This window comes from Amphimedon queenslandica, unplaced genomic scaffold, assembly GCF_000090795.2.
Source record: "Amphimedon queenslandica unplaced genomic scaffold, v1.1 AMPQUscaffold_13398, whole genome shotgun sequence".
In the NCBI taxonomy this organism is placed as follows: Eukaryota; Metazoa; Porifera; class Demospongiae; order Haplosclerida; family Niphatidae; genus Amphimedon; species Amphimedon queenslandica.
The window spans coordinates 188,148-209,258 of NW_003546366.1; the positions used below are offsets into that span (position 1 = coordinate 188,148).

Below are 21,111 nucleotides of genomic sequence, written 5' to 3' on the forward strand. Positions count from 1 at the left end.
GAGCTAGGGCATGTACATTACTGTATAGCGGGAAATTTTGGAGGGGATTGAATTTGGCGTTTTGACAGTCATTTGCCAAAATAAAAATTCACCATTTTGAGCCATTATGCGCATGCTCAATGACACGTGGCCACAAATTTGCCAAAATTAAAAATCCACCAATCACCAAAGTTTAGCAATTTGCCAAATTTTAGCTCCTCCAAAATTTTCCGCTATACGGTAAGTTATTTTTAATGTCATTGTCACTTTAATTATTGAGATAGAGAAAGAGAATATAATAATAATAATAATAATAATAATAATAATAATAATAATAATAATGACTTACTGCTGCTTCTTTTTAGGGTTCTGTATGTCCTAGCCAGCATAGTCAGCTTGAGGAGGATGTGGAAGGCAAGGCTGATGGTTCTAATGATGGTAGCTCTACACATGAAGAAATATCTGACCTTGAAGCTGGGATTGATATCAAGGGACTTGTGAAAAAATTTAAAGTAAATTAATTAAAAATATTAATCATATTTAATAAAATTAATTCATAATTAGTATCAGGGTATTATATTTTATTATTGTTCATCATCATAATCATCATTATTTTTAGGCAAAGGAATATTCAAGGACTGAGATCACTGCTGTTGATAATTTATACTTCAAAGTCTACAAAGGTCAGATAACTGCACTACTGGGTCACAATGGAGCAGGAAAGACCACCACAATGTCCATACTCACCGGTCTATTCCCACCAAACAGTGGATCAGCTTATATCAAAGGACTCAGTATTGTGAATGATATCGATCTTATAAGAAGAAACCTCGGGATATGCCCTCAGCATAATGTACTCTTTGATAGACTCACTGTATCAGAGCATCTCTACTTCTTTGCAAGACTAAGGGTATAGTAGAGCTTATGTGTATAATATATGATGTTTATAGCACAAAATTTGCAAGAGCTGTAAATTTCACAGATTTGCCAAATTTAGTTGCAGATTTAATTTTCACATATTTACATTGTATGCCATCTAGTAGTCATCTTGTACTGTGATAATTTCATTTTCACGGGAATAATTTTTGTGAATTTAAAAAAATTGTAAACTCCGTGAAATTTACAGCCCTTAAAAATTTTGCACTATACGGTATATGTATATAAAGTTTAATAAATTTATTTATTTTATGTGTATAATTTTTTAAAGGGTGTTCCTGGTTCTTCTATTAAGAAAGCTGTGTCCTCGATAATTTCAGATCTTCACCTGGAGGCTAGAAAAGATTACAAAGCAAATGAACTCTCCGGTGGATATAAGAGGAAACTATGGTTAGAGAAATTATGTTCTTACTTCTTTTATTCTTCATCTCTCTCTCTCTCTCTTTATTGTATTTTTCATTTCAGTCTTGCTATAGCATTGGTGGGTGATCCTGATATACTGATATTAGATGAGCCAACAAGTGGTATGGACCATAACAGTCGCTTGTTGACGTGGCAGATATTGGAACAGAAAAAAGAGCAAAACAAAACAATATTAATATCAACTCATTCACTGTAAGGCATACTGTATGATTGCTTATTGCTACTCCCTCTTTCTTTTTCCTTCTCCCTTTTTCTTTCTCTTTTTCCTCTCTCTCTCTCTCTCCCCATCTCTCTCTCTCTCTAAGTGATGACACTGAAAAGGCCACTAGACTAGCCATTATGGTTGAAGGGAAGCTAGCTTGTAGTGGCAGCCCTGCTTGGCTCAAGAAAAGGTTTGTCAAAGATATCCATTGCTATATGAATAGTGACATTGGATTACTGTATGTTAACAATGAATTACAATGTATATTATCATTACAGGTATGGTGTTGGTTATAATTTGAGGATTGCATTAAATGAAAGGGCACCACGAGCTCAAGTGGATGAGCTCATTAAGCGACACATAAGGGGATCTGAACCTGTCACAATAGGGGCTGAAACTCAGTGTCTCCTACCACTTGATAAAATTGGAAAATTTGCAGACCTTTTCACCGAATTAGAAAGTAAAATGATCATATAGTATGTAAATGTCATGACTTTATTTTTTGTCTTTTTCTTTGGAGGATTTGGGACAGAGTTGGGTATAGTCAGTTTTAGCATACAAGAGAATAAAATGGAGGACGTCTTTATCAAAGTTGGACAGGGAGAGAACAAATCATGGTACTACCTAGATATTATAACTGTTATTATTCAGTATTATATTTAAACTGTGTGTATATTAATTATTTATTTTCATTAAACTATATTATTTTTTTAAGGAATGCTCAAGTTCGGTTGTTGTCAACAACGTATTCACGGTCCAGAGTAGTTCCAGGTCATCCCCCAATACTTCCTTTGAGCCAGTCACTAAACAGCATTGACTTGAATACCTGGGCATTCCAAGGTACTCCACCTACTAAGGACTAAATATACCATATAGTGGGAAATATTGGAGGGGCTAAATTTGGTGAAATATTACTAAATTTTGGTGGTTAACGGATTTCAATTTGGTAAATTTGTGGCCATGTGCCATTGAGCATGTGTAATGTGTATAATGGCTCAAATGGTGGGTTTTATTTTGGCGAATGGCTATCAAATGCCAAATTCTCCAAATTTAATCCCCTCCAAAATTTCCCGCTATACAGTATTATGCTATTAGTATTGTTTTTTAAGAGCATGCACTCTAATTCATGTACATGTTGGGTGCTATTATTTATCATTTTTTAGGTACTACTCCGTATAGTGATGGTTTCTCCCAGTCTGGTGCTTCTAACTATTTCCCTCCTCCTCCTGTTGAATGTGATGATAATGACAGTTGGCTAGAAGAGCAGGACATGTCCACTACTTTAGGTAATCGAGTGTTTTGTTTAATGAGGCAGTTTTTGAAAGGTTGACTATGAAATCACTCCAAATTTTTTATTACATTTTCTGATGCATATTGATGTATTTATGCTGTGTAGAAAGTTTGAGCTGATTCCGAGTTCACATTCTAGAGTTATGAGCACTCTTTCTAAACTAGCAGATTTTGAGAAAAAAGCATGGACTATAGCCCATGGTTTTTTCAAAAAAATGGTTCCGAAATCACCCCCAATTTTTATTACATTTTTTGATGCATATTGATGTCCTTATGCTGTGTAAAAAGCTTGAGGTGATTCTGAGCTCAAATTCTAGAGTTATGAGCACTTTTTCAAAACTAGCAGATTTTGAGAAAAAAGCATGTTGATGTATTTATGCTGTGTAAAAATTTCGAGCCGATTCTGGGGACAAATTTCGGAGTTTATGAGTGATTTTTAGCTTAATGTTAGTATATTTTTTTTAAAGCATCCTTCAATTAAATATGGGTCTCTTTCTCTAGATCAACCTGCTGGATTCCCAGCATTGGATCAGAGTAGAATATCAACCAGTCAGCTAGCTGTACACCGTAGATCAGATGTTAGGTCTCCTCCTATTGCTGGTATGGAAGTGTTAAAGGAGGAGGAGGAGGAAGAAGAGGAGGAGGAGGGAAAAAAAGGAGAAGAAATGGTAGATGGAGCAGTCGTTCTTTTTATACCGGTTCCTGCTGATAGACCAAGGAATAAACGAGTAATGGAGTTGGCTGGTGGTGAACGGACTCCTGTACCTCTTATAAGTAGAAGTCGTGCATCCTCCATAAGTAATATAAGCACGGGATCCATTATAAGACCAAGTATAATCCAAGATCTCAACTTACCTGTGGAGGAAGAGAGTGACATTGAGACAGAAAGGAAAGGGATAGTGAGGCCTTTCATTCGGAGTGTAAAGGGTTGCTTAACTCGTAAGTTAATTATGTGTACATGTACATGTAAGTATTTTACATTAACACTATCTATTGTTATTATTATAATATGTGAATTTTATGTACGCATATACATACTATAAAGAACAGTATAATTATAAGCAGGTATACATTTTGCGTTAACTATATTCACGTGCTAAATTGTCACGCCCTAGTACAGTCTGCATTATTCTCATAAAAGTGGGTGCTACTTTGATTCTTGCTGTTAGTAGAAGAGGACATGCTATCTTTAATTGTCCTTGCCTTTTCTTTGTCTCTGCTCTCCCTCTCCCCATCATGTGAGGGAGTTTTTGAGGGGAAATTCACGACAGACCAAGGCTCAAACTGCGAATGGAAAGAAGTGAATCACAATCCTACCAGTGTTGCATTCCTGTTGGAGTGCTCGTGCAAGTCTGCAACTGATGGAAAATTTTTTGAATATTCTTGTGAGTATGAAGGGAATCCTCACGACTGCGAGTATTTCGATAAAACTGGAGGAGCCCCGAGGTTCTTTCATCAAATTGCAAACTACTTCAAAGGTGAGGAGAAACGGTAGATATTTAACGTCGTTTTTTTATTTAAATTATTGTCGTCTTTTTTTATTTTTAGAGAGATCTCATGCTTGTTTAGCAGACTCAGTTGATGTGAGCAAGGTTACAAAAATATGCAGTAACATGTCAACTCACCTACTGACAAGGAGAGAAGCTGGTAAAGGAAGAAATGGTGATCCAAAGAGATGCAGCAACGAGGGAAGTAGAAAAAGGAGAGAACTTTGAGATTACTAGGAACTATACTTCAAAGATGCTTATATTATTATTATTTATGAAAAATAAGATAATAATATCAAGATATAATGTTTTTTATAGTTCTTCATGTTTTTTGTTGCAGCCTGATGGATCAATCCCATCAAGTACTCTTCTTTTCATTATGACTGGCCCCACTCCAGCTGTACATGTTCTTGTGTAGTTTGCAGCATCAAATTCTAGTACTGAGCAGGCCTCTACTTGATCCCCTGCAATATCAATAAAACTCATCAACACGTCACGTGGCATTAGAAACTATTCTTATCTCTCTTGCTCAGTTAACGACTGATTTGTCTTACTTTCAAAAATTGTTATAATCTCCTTAAAGAATTTTTCCCTATTGACTTGGACATCAAAGCAGTTATGTTCTGGGTTTCCACTGTAGAGGCAGCCGTATTTTTGTGTGTGTCTGTCCATTGTCTTGCACTCACAATCAATGAAGAGTGCTGCTATTGACTGATGGTCGTGTGCCTCAACATAATGACAGACCGATCCACTCGGTGTCTTGAACTCTATTGACTCTTCTGGATCTTGTGCATGAAACTCAATATTTTCCTCGTCGTACTCTTCATGGCCTTGTGATAGAGCACTGGATATAAAGAGAACTAGGATCAACCAGGCCTTCATAGTGTGAGTGATAGAGATGGGGATGGAAATGGGTGGAAAAGAGCTTGGGTGGAAATGTGCAATCATGAATAAAGGATTGAATATTCATAGTCCACTAGAACTGCTACACATCATCATCACATTGTGCACCTTATCACATGTCAATCTACTGATTATCATATCAGTCTAACTAAAAGTGGGCACGTTCATTGAGCAATGGAGTCAAGCTTTACTACTCTTAGCCTTTTCATACTATTCCTCTCTTTTGGTTCCCTTGTCCTCTCTGATGGTGATGATGATTACACTGGTGTCTTTAACATGAAGGCCGGCTCAGACTGTAAATACAACGTGATGCATTTTGATGAAGATGGGATTGTTGGTTTCCGTGTTCAGTGCTCTTGCCCTGGCACCCATAAAAGACTCACTTACTCTTGTGCTTATTTTGGAAAGCCCAACATCTGTCCTGGCTTTAATGAGACCTCAATTGCTAGGGCAAACTTTTACTCTGAGCTAGCAAGCTATGTGAAAGGTAAGAGAGAGAAAGAAAGAGAGAGGGGAAGATATAAAATAGATGTAAGTGAAGAAAAGGAGGCATAATATTATAGACTCTTAATTTATCTCTTCAGGCTATGGTGGTCATGGATGCAGTAGTAAAGAGATTCAAGCTGACAGAGTTACAACAATTTGCAAGGGGACACCTCTCGTTTTAAAGAGGACTATAGAAATCAATGGAGATGATCCAAGACTTTGCAATAAAAGACATTCTGAACTTTAAAATAAATATATTACATGATTATTATTATTATATCTTGATCTCAATAAATATAACTTTAAAATAGCAACTAAAAGTATAATTCGACTTCCCGTGCTTGCGTAGGCGGGTACTAAGCAACATAGCAATTAATCAATGTTTTGTTACTATTTTTAGTAACAGCCTAATAGGTCTCGTAATAATTACATTGTTTTATTCACAGGTTTTAATCATGCAACCGGAAAGTGGCTACAGCAGTATCGTGCAATCCTCACTAAACGGGCCATTCACTTCAAGCGGTTTTATATAGGAGCCGTGTGTCAGCTCTTGCCACTTTTTATAATCATATGCAGTTTGGTCATTTCTGAAACTCTTGTGTCCCAGTATCACAGCGACAGAAGCTTTCATTTGACGCTAGAGAAGGCATCACTGACTGATAATAGAACAATCTTTCATGCAGCATTTGTGAACCAGTCCTTGCCATTTGAGGTAGGAACTACATACATGTAATTTTAATACCAAAAATAATCTATTAAGAATGAACGACCTTATATGGTCAAGACTGAGTTAAGCACATTGAGCTGGCTCACTTTTATGATGGAGATGATACCGAAATCCCAACATAACTGTAAATTTGTCTTCCCCGCAAAAAAGAGCTAATTTGGAATGACTAAAATACATAATATTATTTTTATATTAATTATTTTTTCTCATTTTATTCATAGGATCTTTTGGGTAAATTTGGTACAACTGATGTGTTGAACTATACACGTCAGATTATTAATATCAAGGAGAATACTAATGACAACAGAAATGCCAGTCGGTGCTGCTCATATCATTATCAAATATTAGACAAATATTGTGCAACTTTGGATAAGGTGAGGAATTTTATGTAATAGAATTTTAATTATGATTTGTATGCTTAATTTTAATGGTCTTTGGCCCGATTTTGGACCAACTTTAACAATTATTTCATAAACAATCCAATTATGACCAAAATAAGCTCAAACTTTCTACACAACTTAAGTACATGTATACATATCAGAAAAATACATAAAAGCAAAAAATTTTTCTCCTGCCTATTTTTGAGGAATTTCTGAGGAAACTTAAATTTTGCAATTTGAACTTTTTAATTTTGTCATTGATACCATTATATTTTTAGGATGAATTAATGTCTGTATGTAGAGATGTGGAGGATTTTGGGTATTCACAATGTCTTGACCGATGCTTAAAGTTAGCGTCAATTAATTAATTTATAATGTTAAAATTATGTTAATTATTATCCCTTTAATAGCTGTTGCAATGCTACAAGGAATCGACTTCCATCCTGCACTAATCCAAGATATCAAATAATAGACAGTAACTACCCGTACACCCCAGCATCAGAATACTGCCCTGTACCTCCTAAAGTATCACTGGTATCATAATAATACATTTAAATGCACTCATTTATTATAACTTATAGTTATATATCATTGATATTCATAGTAATGGTTAATAATAATGTGAAAACATGCAACAAAATTAATTTCCTTATTATTGTTATTATTATTATTATTATTATTATTATCACTACTATTATAGGAAGATTATTCTGATCCTGTTGGCCCACTTGATGACATCAATACATTTGTAGCAGAGCACCTTCTGTCACTCCAGGACTCTGACCCCTCCTTTTATAGAACTGTACTTGGAGGATTCACCGTTTCATCTCGTGCACCCACTCACTCAGTTTGTGGGTGTGAGGAAACCGAAGGAGTTTGTACGAGTTCTTTAAAGAAAGTTGAATTTTTAAATTCGGTTCCTCTCCGTCAAAACTGCTCTAATATCCTCTCCATTCCTTACTTTTGTAGTGACAATGAGACTTTCCTTGGCATAACATTACAGTCTGATTTCAGCCAGATATTGGAATATACCATACAGCAATCTTCTCTTAGCATTGACAATAATACTGATAATGATATATGCGAGATGTATCCAGCTACTGGTGGATCACCGTTATTACAGGCCACTGATTGCATAAGTATCATCAACGGTTTGAATAGCAGTGGTTGTATAACTATTAACAATAATCCTTTGTCGACTGTCTGTGTTGACATTAGCTGCTCTGATTGCAGTGTCTCTAGTAGCATTAGCTCACAGTATGGTCATTGTAATACTTGGAAAGATGAGGAGAATTATGAACCTGTCATTACGCTGTGGTATAACAACCAGGTAATAACGAATATAATTATAAAACAGACCTATTAATGCTAAAGTAATTGATTGCTGTATGTTTTGTCTCAACACCTTTTTTGCAAGTATTTATAATAATATTTTTGTTATTTTTTTTATCTTAGGCTTATCATCTTTCTCCTTCTCTTCTTAACACTCTCCACAATCTCTACCTCCATTCCTCTGGATATGGCAATAAGTCCATTAATGTACACAACCATCCACTCCCCCGTCATCCCTCTAGTACACTGGACACTGCTTCCATTGACATCATTACTTTTGCTGTCGGTATTTTGTCAATGTTTGGATACTGCTTCCTCCTAGCTAGCATGTCTCTCTTTATTGTACAAGAGAAGTCATCAATGGTATGAAATAAATAAATGCATTCATGTCCTTATAAAGGAGAAGAATATTGATTGATGCTATTGTCAATGTATTTGCTTATTATTGTTAACCTTTTTACTTTTTACTTGTCCTGTTTTTAGGCTAAGCACTTACAATTGTCATCCGGCTTAAGGTTGTCTGCTTACTGGCTTGCTAACTTTACCTGGGATCTCATCACTTGTCTCTTGCCTGTATCTTTCACTATTGTTATTTTTGCTGTCGGGCAGATATGGGTCGAGCAATATTCTGGTTACACTCTAGCTGCTGTAGCTAGTATTTTTGTAATGGTGTGTTGGGCCCAGATTCCAGCGATTTACCTCCTCTCGCTTCCTTTCAAAGATATATACACGGCTTACACTTCGTTATTTCTGATACTATTCATTCTTTCATTTTCCTCAATGTCCATTACATATGTCATTGGGCCTCTATCTGGCTACAGAGACACCGAAGACATTCTCCATTATATATTCCTCATTAATCCCAGCTATGGGCTAGCTACGTCTCTAAGTGACTTGTACACTAATTCTGTTGTGAGGAGCGTATGCACTTCTTCCAGCACTGCTTACATCATATGCGCTCAGAGTGAAGCAAGATATACCGACAATCCATTTCGATTTTCAAGGCCAGGGGTTGGCGCTGTATTAGTGTATTTTTTTGTTGAGGGAATCCTCTATTTTTCTCTAACTTTATTGGTCGACCATTACAATCAGATCAAGCAGTATATACTGAAGAGAAGAGGGGTCACATCTCAGAAGATGGTGGAGAAAGCAGTTGAGGAAAACAGGAGATTACTTAAAAGTCGAGAACTCCAGAGAAATATGTCTATCTGGAGAAGAGATGCAGAGAGAGTTGGAGGGAGCTCACTCGCATTAAGTCAACGGTTTCCTTCTGGGCCTCTCCTTGATGGCAGTGCCTGGAGAGGAATTAGTGATGCTGTCCAACCGCCTAAGAGCAGAGGCAAAGTCAATGAGGATGACTCTGTCAAGAAAGAGAAGGTATTTGTTAACAATTTATTGCAGAGAGGCGAAGTCCCTAAAGATTGCACAGTAGCCATTGGACGCTTATCGAAATATTACAACAATAGCTTTTTGGATCAAGTCAAAAGTGCTTGGAAGTTCGAGCCGCTGAGAGAAGCTGCAGTCCAAGACATGAACATTGCCCTGTATGAGAGACAGTGCTTTGGTCTACTGGGATATAACGGAGCAGGGAAATCTACTACTTTTAAAATGTTGTGTGGAGAAATATCAGCAACTACTGGGACGGCACTCATAGCTGGCTATGATATAAGGTACATAAAATTAACCACTCTCTTCTTTTATCTTTTTCCATAGGACACAGCTTCGTGCAGTACAGAGGAAAATTGGCTACTGTCCTCAATTTGATGCACTCATAGAGACACTGACTGGTAGAGAAACCTTGACTTTGTTTGCCAGATTGAGAGGAATAGAAGAAAAGAGGATAAAAGATGAAGTTTCGTCACTAATTGATAAAATAGGGTTGAGAGATCATGCTGACAAACAATGCTGGAAATATAGGTAATTTAAACTAATAAAGCTTACTTATTCAAATTATTCATAGTATAGGATGTGTTTAAACTCATTTATATTATTTTTTAATCATTTTTTGCAGTGGTGGAAACAGACGTAAGCTAAGCACAGCAATAGCCTTGCTTGGGAACCCTCCTGTCATACTGCTGGATGAGCCAACCTCCGGAATGGACATTAAAACTAAACGGGACTTTATTAATACTCTGAGCCGAATAATTAAAGAAGAAAATAAGACAGTTATATTCTCATCTCATAGGTAAATATCGACTTGTTACGGCCTTATTATTTTTATCATTTTTAGTATGAGTGAGTGCGAGTCTCTATGCAACAGAATTGGTATAATGATCAATGGAGAGTTTAGAGTTATCGGCTCTACAGAAAAACTGAGGAGCAAGTGAGCTATAAAATAGTATCATCATCATTATTACTATTATTACTATTATTTTCAAGGTATGGTGATAATAGTACTAAGCTAACTATTCGTGTTGAGCACTGTGCAGCTAGTGAATTGGAACAGGATGAGGATGAGTATTCAATGGAAGAGAGCACCACTGTAATTAATAACCATTTCCTTCAAGTTCCTCAACCGTCTCCAATGCCTCTAAGAAGAGCTTTTCCTCAACCTCAAAATCTTAATCGAAGGTTGTCCATAGTATCACAGGCTCCTCTCCATCAGCCAAGAAGACCAACAATAAGGACCTACTCTCGACTCAAAAGCATTGGAAAAGTAGCAAGGGAGTTTCTTCCATTTCAGGGGGCACCAACTGCACAAAGAGAAGGAACTGATGGAGCTGTAGATGAATCTCCTGATGAAGAGATTTCAGATAATCCTTACTTGCGACATGTCTGTTTAAAAATAAGGCAATATTTCCGTGGAAAAGAGGACATCACATTAATAAGTGCAGAGAAAGATGAAGTCACTTATAAGCTACCAAAATATGATGTCCCATTGTCAGAAATATTCCAATTAATTCAGTTACTAAAGTCTGATCCAAGCTGTCATATAACTAGCTATAGTGTCAGTCAGTCAACATTAGAACAAGTAAGCTTCTGACACGTGCATGTATGTTAAATTGTTAATGCACTCCTTCTCTACCTCTTTTTTGTGCCAGGTTTATAGTCATTTTATTCGAGAGCAAGAAGAGCAAGAAATGAAAAAGAAACAGACAAAAGAAGAAATGTAATGACTATTTAATATTTATTGTATTGTTATTGTATAGTTTGTTGCTCATAATGATTATATAAATAATTTGAAGATATTTTTAAAGTCTGGCAGACTGGCACAGTCGTGTTTTAATACATTTAAAATGTATAGAATTTATATATTCTTGCTGGCTTTATCCATTGTGTTAGCAATGACATTCATAAATCACCACAGCAAAAATTGAGCCACACATGGCCTTATGAATAATGTTTGAAGGTCAGCACTCAGCACTGATTCAAGCCCTGATTGCAGCCCTGCAAACATGCAAAAGTTGCAAACTCGTCAATCACGTGACTCCCACCATACTAATAATACATGTCACGTGAACAGGAACCTGCGAACTTGCGAAGCAGTCATTTTTGTTACATAAGATTGTCTCTTCTCTTACTCTCGACAGCAACTGTTCAAGATGAAGTCTTTCATTGTCCTCGTTTGTCTTTTTGCTTATGCCAACGCTCACGCTTGCATGTTGTTTCCAGCCCAGCGTGGCCCAATACCAAATGATATTCTAGTAAAATCAGGTTAGTGTAGGCATATCTATGATGCAGGCCCATTTTAGGATTTATATACCAAATGGGAATGACTGTAGCTGGGAGGGTCTGGGGAACAAGACTATATTAATAGTTGATTTTTAATGCTTTTTATTATAGGTGCCGATACTTGCCTGGTTATTAAGGACCCTCCTTGTGGTGGTGCTGAAGCTGAAGACCCAAAGGTTTCCTTTACGTAAGACGATACTATTGCATATAGTACGTAAGCACTCATTCTTCCTATACAGTGCAGGTAATAATGCTACAGTTGATATACAGAAAAATCTTGACCACTTCTACTCTCAGAATCCAGTACACTTTCTTCAAGCATGACATTCGTTGATCATATTGTTATAATTATAGGGAAGCTGGGAGGTATTCTTGTGGGATGGTGGCTCTAGTGGTAAATCTGTAGCTAAGTTTGCTGATTCCAGTGATTTCAAGACACTTGATAACAAAGCTGTTACTGTCATGATCCCCTCTGATGCGTAAGACAACTGAAATAAATTATTGTCATTATCCATTTATATATATTTTAGTGGCAAGGGAAAAGCTATCCTTCAGGTAAATTCAGAATAATATTATTAAAAATAGGTATTATTATTATTTTTTTATACACAGCTTATCTACACTACCAACAACCCCAATGCTCCTGCTATGTTTTACCAGTGTGCTGACGTCATGATCAATTGATCATACTGAGAAGGCTGAAGAACTAACTTGCTGCTTATAGAATACTTTTTGATACTTTTGTCCTTTGATTTTAGGCTGCTATTTGATTTTAACAATAATATAGCTTTAAATAAACCGTGTTTTTAGGAATTCTTAATAATATAGCAATGAATTAAGCATGCATGCATAATGTTGTAAAGGTCAATGCAGGGTCAATGTTAACAGTTATGCTGACATAGCTGTTTTCAGTTTGCATTTTCAGCAGTCATTTAAAATGAAGTTCTTTATTGTTCTTGCTTGTCTTTTTGCTTATGCAAATGCTCATGCATGCATGTTGTTTCCTGAGCAACGTGGCCCAATTCCAGATGACATTTTGACTAAGTCAGGTTAGCAACTGTATACTGGTAGTGTGGAATCACATACTTGATTTTAATAGGCGTTGATGCTTGTCTGGTAATCAAGGACCCTCCTTGTGGTGATGCTAAAGCTGAAGATCCAAAAGTTTCTTTTACGTAAGATAATGATAATCTCCCACTTTTACTGTATACACTCATACAGTCCAGGGAATGCTACAGTTGTTGTAATTAAAAATCTTGACCACTTCTACTCTCAGAATCCAGTAAGACTTAGATTGCAGACATTATTGGGGCATTATCATTGATTTTATTATGATTATAGGGAAGCTGGGAGCTATTCCTGTGGGCTGGTGGCTCTAGTGGTAAATCTGTTGGTAGGTTTGCTGATTCCAGTGATTTCAAGACACTTGATTTCAAAGCTGTTACTATCATGATCCCTTCTGATGCGTAAGACAAAATAAATTGCTATTCAAAATCATTTCTTTTTGTAGTGCCAAGGGAAAAGCTATCCTTCAGGTAAGTTTAGAAAATAAACATTACGTCTATAGGTCTTTTATTTATTTTTATACGCAGCTTATATACACTACAAACAACCCAAATGCTCCTGCTATGTTTTACCAGTGTGCTGACATTTTGATCACAGACACAGAAAACTGATGCTGAAGAAAATAACTAACAATAATGCTATAGCTATTAAACTGCTCTGTACTTTTTACATAAAATTTTTGTGATATCTCTCGAGATAATTAATTTCATTGCGAGCAAGTCAGCAAAAAATTTTTTTGCGAAGATTGACCCAATGCGCATGCTCAGACGTCACGTGGATCTCTTTTGACAAGAACCGCCATGGGTAAGTAATGGAAGACATTGTTAGTGTAGAAATCATCACGAATCTTCATATAGACCTAAAACCAAGAGCTTTAATTATACCAATTCTTTCTTTGTGCAGGTATTTCAAGGGATAGCTGGCATAAGAGGAGAGCAACTGGCGGCAGGAAGAAAACAATCAGAAAAAAAAGAAAGTTTGAAATAGGTCGTCCTGCTGCTAATACAAAGGCAAGTGGCAAATGTCTCCTAATTTGTGTGTGATGACATTCTTTTTAGATTTAAGTATACCTAATTATTATATGGTATTTATTTTATTTAAATTACCTATTTATAGATTGGAGCCAAGCGTGTGCGTGCAGTAAGAACCAGAGGAGGTAACAAAAAGTTTAGGGCTCTGAGACTCGACAGCGGAAACTTTTCGTGGGGATCTGAGGGTAAATAATTAAAGGGGTGGAGCATATATATATATATGATACTGGTATTTGTGACAGGCTCTACTCGTAAGACTAGGATCTTAGATGTAGTGTATAATGCTAGCAACAATGAGCTGGTAAGGACAAAGACCCTCGTCAAGAACTGCATAGTTCAAATTGATAGTACTCCTTTTAGACAATGGTGAGTTTTAGGCCACATTTACACAGCAACGAAAATGATGCAATCAGTATAGTTTTGTGCCTGTTTTATGCTTCTGTTTACACAGAAACGAATGAAAACCTGATAGAATCTTGATATGGAAACGAGACCATGTTAAACGATGCGTTTTGCGTTGCTGTGTAAATGTAGCCTTATTTGTTACTTTTAGATATTTTATTTTGTTTTTAAGGTATGAATCCTACTATGTTCTTCCTATTGGTCGCAAGAAGACATCACGAAAAGACAAGGACAAAGAGGTGGGCGTGGAATGGGTGTGGTCTATTATAACCCCTTATAGGACAAAGAAGCCAAAGATCCTGAGAGCGATGTTTTGACTCAGAAGCGATCGAAACACGTAAAAAGGAAAATTGCCAAGAGACGACCTAATGCTAAAGTAGACCCACACGTTGAGGAACAATTTTTAACTGGTCGACTATATGGTAAGAAAAAAATAAGTAATGTATTAATGTAAAAATAATTGGGAAGGAGTGAGTTAATTTTGGCTGTTTGTTTATTGACAATTAAGTCACTGTCATGCTCAGAAAACAGAATGAAACAAAATTGTGGATTTTACATTGCTGTGTATAACATTCAATTTTTATGGTTTTATTAAGTGTGCTTTAAATTTGGGCCAAGCCATGGCCCTGGATACCAAAAATGGCTAGGGAAGAATTTTAATCTTTTCTGATGCATGTACATGCTCTTGTATTGTGTTGAAAGTTTGAGTTGATTCTGATCAAAATTGGATTTTTTATGAATTTTAAAAGTTGCTCCAAAACCTGACCAAAGTCCCTGTAGGGACTTTCAAATTTCAATGAAAATTGCTAGAAGAGAATTCTTTATTTTTATAATTAATTTTGATGCATGTACATGTACTTGTGTGGTTTGAGCTGATGCCATTAAAAATTGCTGTACTATAGACCACCCAAAGTGAGAATTGCTTGCGTGGGAAAACTATTACGGTTGTAAGGCGTAGTTTACAATGAAATAAATTCCGGACGCCATTTTGGTTGGCAACTTTCAATGGAAAGCAAACGGGACGACATAAAATCAAACCTGTATTAAGAATTCTGGAGCGAATTTGACCAAATCTTTCACAGGATAAGCTTAAAGGTAGCTATTCTTTCTTATAACAAGCACTTTTTAGCTTTTGAAAGAGCTACAGCAGGTAAGTGAGGCATTTTCTTCGTTCCTCCATTGACTTCCTTAACAAATTTGCCAACCAAAATGGCAGCCAATTATGACGCGTGGGCGGATACTGTGTATAAAATTAATGAAATTCATAGCTTTTGCAATTCTCACTCTGGGTGGTCTATAGTACAGGGTATTTCATTGAAAATAGTTATGAGAGACAATCAAATTTTAAATTAATTGAGCTCGGAACTCCTGCTGTAACTTCCCCAATAGTCATTCACTGCCCAGTATTTCCAGCCATGCAGTATTAGAGTATTATATAATGTGTGTCTCTCTTTTTTTTACTTAGCTTGTGTGTCATCAAGGCCAGGTCAGAGTGGCAGATGTGATGGGTACATATTGGAAGGAAAGGAATTAGAGTTTTACCTGAAGAAGCTTAAATCAAAGAAAGGGAAATAGGAGAATGACACTTTGTTCCGCTTGCCTTATAATGCTCATTATTGATTATTGTTATTATAAAAGAATTTCCTTGTAAACAAGTTGATGTATTAATGTTAACATTGTTTGCACAGTTTTAGACAACAATGGTGTAACTATGAAGTATATCACATAATTAATAATAATAATAATAATAATGGTGGGAAAAGACTACTTTAATTAGTACTGATTCCTTATGGTAGGCATGTTCATTATATCTATAATGTTATCAGAGTCTATGGTATCATCGGAATCATTGTGATTCTGTATGGTAGGCATGTTCATTATATCTATAATGTTATTAGAGTTTATGGTATCATCGGAATCATTGTCATCCTCTCCACTCTCCTCAGAAGCATAGTGCAAGCCTGCTATCCTGCTTCTTCCTCCTGGTTTTGGCATAGATGGCTTCGGCTCATTTGATACTGTCAAACTTTGAAATGTGCTTAATATTCTTTGCTGCGTTTCTGGAGGAGCAGGATTCCATTGTCTTTCATCTCCTTGTCTCTGCTGTGAAACAATTAATTATCTAACGGGCATCCACCTGGCTACAAATTTGTGGCTGCTTTGATTTTCTGGTAACTATTAGCACAATGTCTTGTACACAATACAACGAAGCTGCCAGAAGATCAAAGTGACCACAAAGCTGCATCCAAAAGTTGATGCTCATCTATCTTTAATAGTACAAACCATGCATGCATCTATGAAATACCTGGTTCTCTCTTCTTATTTGTTCCTCAATCCTGTACTGCGAGTGAATGAATCCAGCTGCATTGTGAAAGTCTACACTCTCCATTTGTCTCTGGCTGCTTCGTGGTGGAAGTGGTGTGGGTGCATAAAACTCTTCCAGTTCTCTATCTCTTTGCCTTGCTTTGCGTGCAGCCACTGCTATGTCACACATGCATATAGTGAATAGCAGCCATGTACAGCAAATGAGAAAAACTACTACACCAGCTAGTACTAGTATTATCAATCCTACTTCATCAGCAAGAACGTCGTTCAGTGTTCTGTCAAGAATACAATAACGAGATTCCAGTAAATATAAGTTACTTTTGAGCTCTTGCTCCTTGTATCAGACAGCATACGGCTATGATCAGCTCAGGTTTCTTCATTCTAACACAAATTGCTGCTGCACTCACCCAGCCCCACCCTTTTGTACAAACAACATATGGGCGTGGCTTAAGTTATTAAGACTAAAATGGCGAGATGGTCCTGGAAGAAAATCTTTCTTTATGGAGCTGCAGCTGCAATTGGAGCCACTATACTGTTTGCTAATTCCCCTCTAGCCCTCCCTAAAAGAGTTCCTTTCAAACTGAGTCAGTTAGAAACTGCAGCACTGACATACATGGACGGGAGCAGCCGGTCAATAGCGGCCAGAGAACTCTGGAAAGATAGGGGAGCTGTTTTACTAGTTGTGCGTAGAGCTGGATGACCATTGTGCCAAGAGGTAAGGATAGACAAAATGAAATTTATATGGTATTTGCACTGACCACTGCTGCTTTACACCTCTAATTATTCTATGTTACACTGTCGAGTTAATAAATAAATAAATGAAAAAATTATCTTTATTTAAACAGGAGGCAGTGAAGGTCTCCTCTCTTCTTCCTGAGCTTGAGAAGCTCGGCATTCCATTGTATGGTATCGTTTCTCAGAAGACTGGGGCTAAGGGTTTCAAGGAATATCTGAAAGGGGATATACTGCTTGATGAAGAGGTATGGGCATCTCTAACACCAGTTTATTTTACCGTTACTATTACAGAAAGCATTTTACTCCGACAGATATTATTTGGGTAAGTTATAATTAATTTTTGTTCATGATTATATATAAGATGTATTCTTGCGTTATTAGGAATTTTACGCATTAATACTTTCCTTAATTATTTCCGTGCTTCATCGTTGTATAAAGAGACAAGAAAAGGAGATGGGACTTTGTTAGGATCCTGCCTAGTAATAGGTAACCACACTACATCTCTGTTACTCTCTTTGCCTTTTCTAGTGTCTTCTTTTAAACTAAATGTCATATTATTTATTTAGCATCCCTTCTCCTCTCTCTCCCTCTATGTGCCTATATAGGACCAGGTAACACTGGAATCATATATCAATATTTATCAAGAGAATTCAGCGATTATGTAGATCCACAAGAAGTGCTCAAAGCAGTACATACCATTCATAATGACAATAAATAAAAATTATAAATGAATAATAATAGTTATTAATAATAATGATGCTTGGTCGTGATGATGATGGCTCTCTTGGAAAACGCAGTGCAAGCGAGCTTGATGAGATTTCATGAACTTTGTATCAAAAATTAATAATTATTATTTAATAAAATTAATTATAATTATTTATAATACAAGAGATGGTATAAAATTATAATTTCACATTGTATTGCAATAACGCTAATATGTTTACTTTTCTATTTTCTTCCAAATCTTGATGAAAGCATCGATTGTCTATTAATGTACAAAAGTCATCAATTATTTCAAGCTTTTAACATGTACATATGTGCTAAAACCCTAAAATATAATAGTCTTTACTTTTTTCAAAAATTGGCCCATTATTTATTTTTTCGAGAAAATTTGCCAGGATAATTTATTTTTCCCAGGAAAATTTCCAAAAAAAAAATTTTGGGGGGGGGGGGAATTTTTCCCAGAAAATTTGCCAAGAAAATTTTTTTTCCGGCAGAAAATTAATTTTTTGGGGAAAATTATTTCAGAGCCAATTTATCATGGATCAACATATTCACCTGTTCTTAGCCATTTTAAGTGTTTGCTTCATTAGGTTAGATCCACCTCCTCCTCCTCCAGAGCTTGCACCAGCTGATAAAGAACCCGCCCTACGCTGGTACCCTCCTCCTCCTCCCCATCCTCTTGCTCTACTCCGAGGCAGTGGGCTTGATGTTTGTAGCATCGCAACTTTTCTTACTGTGACGCAAAGAATAACGCCCACACACTAATTAATACGAAGTACCTGGCTCTTCTCTTGCTTGCTGTCTTGCTTTAATTGAGCTTGTGATTGATTTCATCTTCTCCTCTCTATTAGCTAGTCTTTCCTAAATTATATCACAACGTTACTAAATATAGTAACTATAATGCATTACATCATATCAATGTGCCAAAGTCCCTGTACTATAGCAAGGCTGCAAAAGTCATGGCAGCCATTTTGTTTGGGGGTGAATCCTACTTAGTAACGCTACCGTATTACTAATAGTACAGGGATTTTGGCCAAATTTTGTCAAAATTGACTAGGAGAAAATTCTCCATTTTTATAATTTTTTCTGATACGTATACATGTTCTTATGTTGTGCTGAAAGTTTGAGCTGATTCTGATCAAAATCAAATTTTTTATGAATTTTTAAAGTTGCTCCAAAATCTGGTCAAACACCCTGTACTATAGTACAGGGATTTTGGCCAAATTTTGTCAAAATTGACTAGGAGAAAATTCTCCATTTTAATAATTTTTTCTGATACGCATATATGTTCTTATTTTGTGCTGAAAGTTTGAGCTGATTCCGATCAAAATTGGATTTTTTATGAATTTTCAAAGTTGCTCCAAAATCAGGCTTACTAGGTATAGATCTCTCCAAGACTGTCCTTCACTAGGTGTGGCATCTCTGAATAGCTTTTGTGTGTGTTTCTGCCACAAACTGTCGCTGTCTTCTAAAAAATGCTACTCACAAAAATCATTAAATAATTATAATACAGTTCAAACACTTACTGGATTCAACTCTTCTAATCTCATTAATTGTGTGGGTGTACACCTAGATATGCATGAGTCAAAATTATAATATTTGCATATAATTTTATTACTTTACAAGGACAGGCTCCAGTATAAAGAATGGTACACCACCAACTTCATAAATTGCTAATGAAAGTGATTACAATATTATAATAACACCGTCTTTCCTTTTCCTCCCTCTCTCTTATTACCTTCAATATTATTCACTAGTACATTCATGCACATATCGAAAAGACTTGGAACATCTTCATAATAAAAATAAACAAATATAAATGAGCACATAATATGTACATGTACATACATATATACAATAACATTCAAGTGAGTGTCTCGTAATATACATTGTACATACATTTCATTCCGGTAGATTTTCCAGAATATACTTTAGTCCTGGATCTCTTTGATAATGCCATGCTAATAGAATCACTATTATCAGCCACTAGCACTGGTGCTGAAAAAAAGAAGACAAAAAATATTGAGAAGAGAACAAAAAACAATGTCTACCTTTTCTCTTTCTTTGTATAGCATCACTAGACAATACTCTCTCATCCTCTATGCTTGACGGGAGGTAAGGAGGGGGAGGAGGAGCAGTAGGAGGAGTTACAATAGGAGGGATAGGAACAGCTACAGTGTGACTAGGAGGGACAGAAGTTGATGGTTCTTCGGTAGTCGAGGGAAGAAGTTGCTTCCATTGACGGACTAGTTCTTTGCTCCTCCTACCAACGTCACCGTCTCTCTTACGTAACGAGTTAACTATCTTGCCAATACCAGTTACCTTATAAAATTAAGCATTAATTATTATTATACATTAAATTAGAGTCAGTTATATAGTTTTAAACAGGAAATAGGTATTGATGCTAATGCATGTACAGAAAAACCACGATCCACACATGCTCAACCATGAACTATACAGTATACACACATTTATCTCTTGTCTCTTTTGTATATTGATTGATACATCACTGGGTATTGTGATACAAACAATGTGTAGAATAATGGTGAGTGTTGTTTGTTCTCTTAATACTACACCATAGTCACCATTGGTGACTATGGTGTAGTATTAAGAGAACAAACAACATGCTTTGTTTAGTTAGCACGATATTGGATGCAAACACATAGCTATACACACTCTCACTCCTGTTGCAAGAGAAGTGTGACGTGAAGTGACTGCTTTCTTACTTGTAGTATGTCCAGTGACATGTGAATTGTGGTCAATTGCTGCAATATTTTTTGTATTTTTCTTTCCTAAAAACACTTTTTACTGATTGCCTGGCAGCACCTGTCACTCACCTTTCCTTCATTGTTATTTCCCTCTTGGTTTCTCTTTGCATAATCAGAGAGCTTCTCTGCTAGCTTCGTTACAAGACGTACTGTTGTATGCTCGCTTGACATTTTAATTCCAATTTTACTTTTAGGCGTGGCATTAGAATACCGTATTAGACTTTATAATCTCAATCTAGATCTAA

At 36.3% G+C, this 21,111-nt stretch overlaps 9 protein-coding genes and 1 long non-coding RNA gene across 10 annotated transcripts in view; 7 read left to right on the forward strand and 3 right to left on the reverse strand.

Annotated features, from left to right (window-relative positions):
* The window catches only part of LOC100636955 (ATP-binding cassette sub-family A member 3-like), a 14,097-nt gene extending 2,726 nt beyond the window's left edge, over nt 1-11,371 (forward strand). Inside the window, exons 12-33 of the mRNA XM_019996826.1 lie at nt 345-491; nt 599-889; nt 1,187-1,305; nt 1,381-1,530; nt 1,644-1,730; nt 1,819-2,000; nt 2,061-2,157; nt 2,256-2,380; nt 2,704-2,826; nt 3,332-3,769; nt 6,153-6,418; nt 6,655-6,807; nt 7,092-7,162; nt 7,224-7,347; nt 7,514-8,143; nt 8,269-8,508; nt 8,629-9,815; nt 9,859-10,062; nt 10,157-10,330; nt 10,376-10,468; nt 10,525-11,116; nt 11,187-11,371. Coding sequence (XP_019852385.1) covers nt 345-491; nt 599-889; nt 1,187-1,305; nt 1,381-1,530; nt 1,644-1,730; nt 1,819-2,000; nt 2,061-2,157; nt 2,256-2,380; nt 2,704-2,826; nt 3,332-3,769; nt 6,153-6,418; nt 6,655-6,807; nt 7,092-7,162; nt 7,224-7,347; nt 7,514-8,143; nt 8,269-8,508; nt 8,629-9,815; nt 9,859-10,062; nt 10,157-10,330; nt 10,376-10,468; nt 10,525-11,116; nt 11,187-11,258 — 5,565 coding nt within the window. The 3' untranslated portion in view covers nt 11,259-11,371. The remainder of the gene's footprint in view (nt 1-344; nt 492-598; nt 890-1,186; nt 1,306-1,380; nt 1,531-1,643; nt 1,731-1,818; nt 2,001-2,060; nt 2,158-2,255; nt 2,381-2,703; nt 2,827-3,331; nt 3,770-6,152; nt 6,419-6,654; nt 6,808-7,091; nt 7,163-7,223; nt 7,348-7,513; nt 8,144-8,268; nt 8,509-8,628; nt 9,816-9,858; nt 10,063-10,156; nt 10,331-10,375; nt 10,469-10,524; nt 11,117-11,186) is intronic.
* Nucleotides 3,979-4,585, forward strand: LOC109582177 (uncharacterized). The gene is made up of 2 exons (XM_019996828.1): nt 3,979-4,308; nt 4,379-4,585. Exons 1-2 carry the CDS (start codon nt 4,011-4,013, stop codon nt 4,543-4,545), a joined length of 465 nt encoding a protein of 154 aa, XP_019852387.1. The 5' UTR covers nt 3,979-4,010; the 3' UTR covers nt 4,546-4,585.
* On the reverse strand, nt 4,541-5,278 carry LOC109582176 (uncharacterized). The gene is made up of 2 exons (XM_019996827.1): nt 4,872-5,278; nt 4,541-4,781 (listed from the first exon to the last, which is right to left on the reverse strand). Exons 1-2 carry the CDS (start codon nt 5,263-5,265, stop codon nt 4,630-4,632), a joined length of 546 nt encoding a protein of 181 aa, XP_019852386.1. The 5' UTR covers nt 5,266-5,278; the 3' UTR covers nt 4,541-4,629.
* Nucleotides 5,364-6,020, forward strand: LOC109582178 (uncharacterized). The gene is made up of 2 exons (XM_019996829.1): nt 5,364-5,707; nt 5,805-6,020. The coding sequence occupies exons 1-2, from the start codon at nt 5,395-5,397 to the stop codon at nt 5,951-5,953; spliced, it is 462 nt and encodes a 153-aa protein (XP_019852388.1). The 5' UTR covers nt 5,364-5,394; the 3' UTR covers nt 5,954-6,020.
* Nucleotides 11,372-11,619: 248 nt separating the features above from the next.
* On the forward strand, nt 11,620-12,648 carry LOC100638854 (uncharacterized). The gene is made up of 6 exons (XM_003386779.3): nt 11,620-11,799; nt 11,929-12,004; nt 12,057-12,120; nt 12,172-12,296; nt 12,348-12,372; nt 12,430-12,648. The coding sequence occupies exons 1-6, from the start codon at nt 11,688-11,690 to the stop codon at nt 12,499-12,501; spliced, it is 474 nt and encodes a 157-aa protein (XP_003386827.1). The 5' UTR covers nt 11,620-11,687; the 3' UTR covers nt 12,502-12,648.
* A 20-nt stretch (nt 12,649-12,668) lies between these two features.
* LOC109580145 (uncharacterized) lies at nt 12,669-13,577 on the forward strand. The gene is made up of 6 exons (XM_019996830.1): nt 12,669-12,866; nt 12,917-12,992; nt 13,039-13,099; nt 13,159-13,283; nt 13,328-13,352; nt 13,410-13,577. Exons 1-6 carry the CDS (start codon nt 12,755-12,757, stop codon nt 13,491-13,493), a joined length of 483 nt encoding a protein of 160 aa, XP_019852389.1. The 5' UTR covers nt 12,669-12,754; the 3' UTR covers nt 13,494-13,577.
* Nucleotides 13,578-13,641: 64 nt separating this feature from the next.
* LOC100637083 (40S ribosomal protein S8-like) lies at nt 13,642-16,013 on the forward strand. The gene is made up of 7 exons (XM_003386765.3): nt 13,642-13,686; nt 13,786-13,892; nt 13,999-14,098; nt 14,156-14,279; nt 14,488-14,554; nt 14,596-14,737; nt 15,781-16,013. Exons 1-7 carry the CDS (start codon nt 13,683-13,685, stop codon nt 15,888-15,890), a joined length of 654 nt encoding a protein of 217 aa, XP_003386813.1. The 5' UTR covers nt 13,642-13,682; the 3' UTR covers nt 15,891-16,013.
* On the reverse strand, nt 15,902-17,075 carry LOC109582172 (uncharacterized). Its single transcript, XM_019996821.1, has 3 exons — nt 16,959-17,075; nt 16,621-16,915; nt 15,902-16,418 (listed from the first exon to the last, which is right to left on the reverse strand). The coding sequence occupies exons 1-3, from the start codon at nt 17,018-17,020 to the stop codon at nt 16,089-16,091; spliced, it is 687 nt and encodes a 228-aa protein (XP_019852380.1). The 5' UTR covers nt 17,021-17,075; the 3' UTR covers nt 15,902-16,088.
* Nucleotides 17,076-17,078: 3 nt separating this feature from the next.
* On the forward strand, nt 17,079-18,263 carry LOC100637209 (uncharacterized). Its single transcript, XR_002184951.1, has 5 exons — nt 17,079-17,355; nt 17,486-17,620; nt 17,667-17,697; nt 17,757-17,861; nt 17,981-18,263. It is a non-coding gene; the product is annotated as an uncharacterized LOC100637209 (long non-coding RNA).
* LOC100637335 (transcription elongation factor B polypeptide 3-like) lies at nt 18,029-21,070 on the reverse strand. Its single transcript, XM_019996820.1, has 11 exons — nt 20,936-21,070; nt 20,825-20,890; nt 20,150-20,420; nt 19,998-20,096; nt 19,837-19,890; nt 19,717-19,771; nt 19,625-19,667; nt 19,475-19,576; nt 18,878-18,959; nt 18,654-18,831; nt 18,029-18,360 (listed from the first exon to the last, which is right to left on the reverse strand). The coding sequence occupies exons 1-11, from the start codon at nt 21,035-21,037 to the stop codon at nt 18,324-18,326; spliced, it is 1,089 nt and encodes a 362-aa protein (XP_019852379.1). The 5' UTR covers nt 21,038-21,070; the 3' UTR covers nt 18,029-18,323.
* Between the last annotated feature and the right edge of the window lie 41 nt (nt 21,071-21,111).

Excerpts from the sequence above, each read along its gene's own strand:
- LOC109582178 (XM_019996829.1), top strand. The coding sequence starts at position 5,395 with ATGGAGTCAAGCTTTACTACTCTTAGCCTTTTCATACTATTCCTCTCT. Across the intron at positions 5,708-5,804 it reads GCTAGCAAGCTATGTGAAAG|GCTATGGTGGTCATGGATGC; the intron begins GTAAGAGAGAGA and ends TTATCTCTTCAG.
- LOC109582176 (XM_019996827.1), bottom strand. The coding sequence starts at position 5,265 with ATGATTGCACATTTCCACCCAAGCTCTTTTCCACCCATTTCCATCCCC. Across the intron at positions 4,782-4,871 it reads GATTATAACAATTTTTGAAA|GGGATCAAGTAGAGGCCTGC; the intron begins GTAAGACAAATC and ends TTGATATTGCAG.
- LOC109582172 (XM_019996821.1), bottom strand. The coding sequence starts at position 17,020 with ATGAAGAAACCTGAGCTGATCATAGCCGTATGCTGTCTGATACAAGGA. Across the intron at positions 16,916-16,958 it reads CAAGGAGCAAGAGCTCAAAA|AACACTGAACGACGTTCTTG; the intron begins GTAACTTATATT and ends TATTCTTGACAG. Across the intron at positions 16,419-16,620 it reads AAATAAGAAGAGAGAACCAG|CAGAGACAAGGAGATGAAAG; the intron begins GTATTTCATAGA and ends ATTGTTTCACAG.
- LOC100637335 (XM_019996820.1), bottom strand. The coding sequence starts at position 21,037 with ATGTCAAGCGAGCATACAACAGTACGTCTTGTAACGAAGCTAGCAGAG. Across the intron at positions 20,097-20,149 it reads TATACAAAGAAAGAGAAAAG|CACCAGTGCTAGTGGCTGAT; the intron begins GTAGACATTGTT and ends TCTTTTTTTCAG. Across the intron at positions 19,577-19,624 it reads GATTAGAAGAGTTGAATCCA|CATTTTTTAGAAGACAGCGA; the intron begins GTAAGTGTTTGA and ends TTTTGTGAGTAG.
- LOC100637083 (XM_003386765.3), top strand. Across the intron at positions 13,893-13,998 it reads GTCCTGCTGCTAATACAAAG|ATTGGAGCCAAGCGTGTGCG; the intron begins GCAAGTGGCAAA and ends ACCTATTTATAG. Across the intron at positions 14,099-14,155 it reads CTTTTCGTGGGGATCTGAGG|GCTCTACTCGTAAGACTAGG; the intron begins GTAAATAATTAA and ends TATTTGTGACAG.
- LOC100638854 (XM_003386779.3), top strand. The coding sequence starts at position 11,688 with ATGAAGTCTTTCATTGTCCTCGTTTGTCTTTTTGCTTATGCCAACGCT. Across the intron at positions 11,800-11,928 it reads TGATATTCTAGTAAAATCAG|GTGCCGATACTTGCCTGGTT; the intron begins GTTAGTGTAGGC and ends TTTTTATTATAG. Across the intron at positions 12,373-12,429 it reads AGGGAAAAGCTATCCTTCAG|CTTATCTACACTACCAACAA; the intron begins GTAAATTCAGAA and ends TTTTATACACAG.
- LOC109580145 (XM_019996830.1), top strand. The coding sequence starts at position 12,755 with ATGAAGTTCTTTATTGTTCTTGCTTGTCTTTTTGCTTATGCAAATGCT. Across the intron at positions 13,100-13,158 it reads ACTTCTACTCTCAGAATCCA|GGAAGCTGGGAGCTATTCCT; the intron begins GTAAGACTTAGA and ends TTATGATTATAG. Across the intron at positions 13,353-13,409 it reads AGGGAAAAGCTATCCTTCAG|CTTATATACACTACAAACAA; the intron begins GTAAGTTTAGAA and ends TTTTATACGCAG.
- LOC109582177 (XM_019996828.1), top strand. The coding sequence starts at position 4,011 with ATGCTATCTTTAATTGTCCTTGCCTTTTCTTTGTCTCTGCTCTCCCTC. Across the intron at positions 4,309-4,378 it reads AATTGCAAACTACTTCAAAG|AGAGATCTCATGCTTGTTTA; the intron begins GTGAGGAGAAAC and ends TTTTATTTTTAG.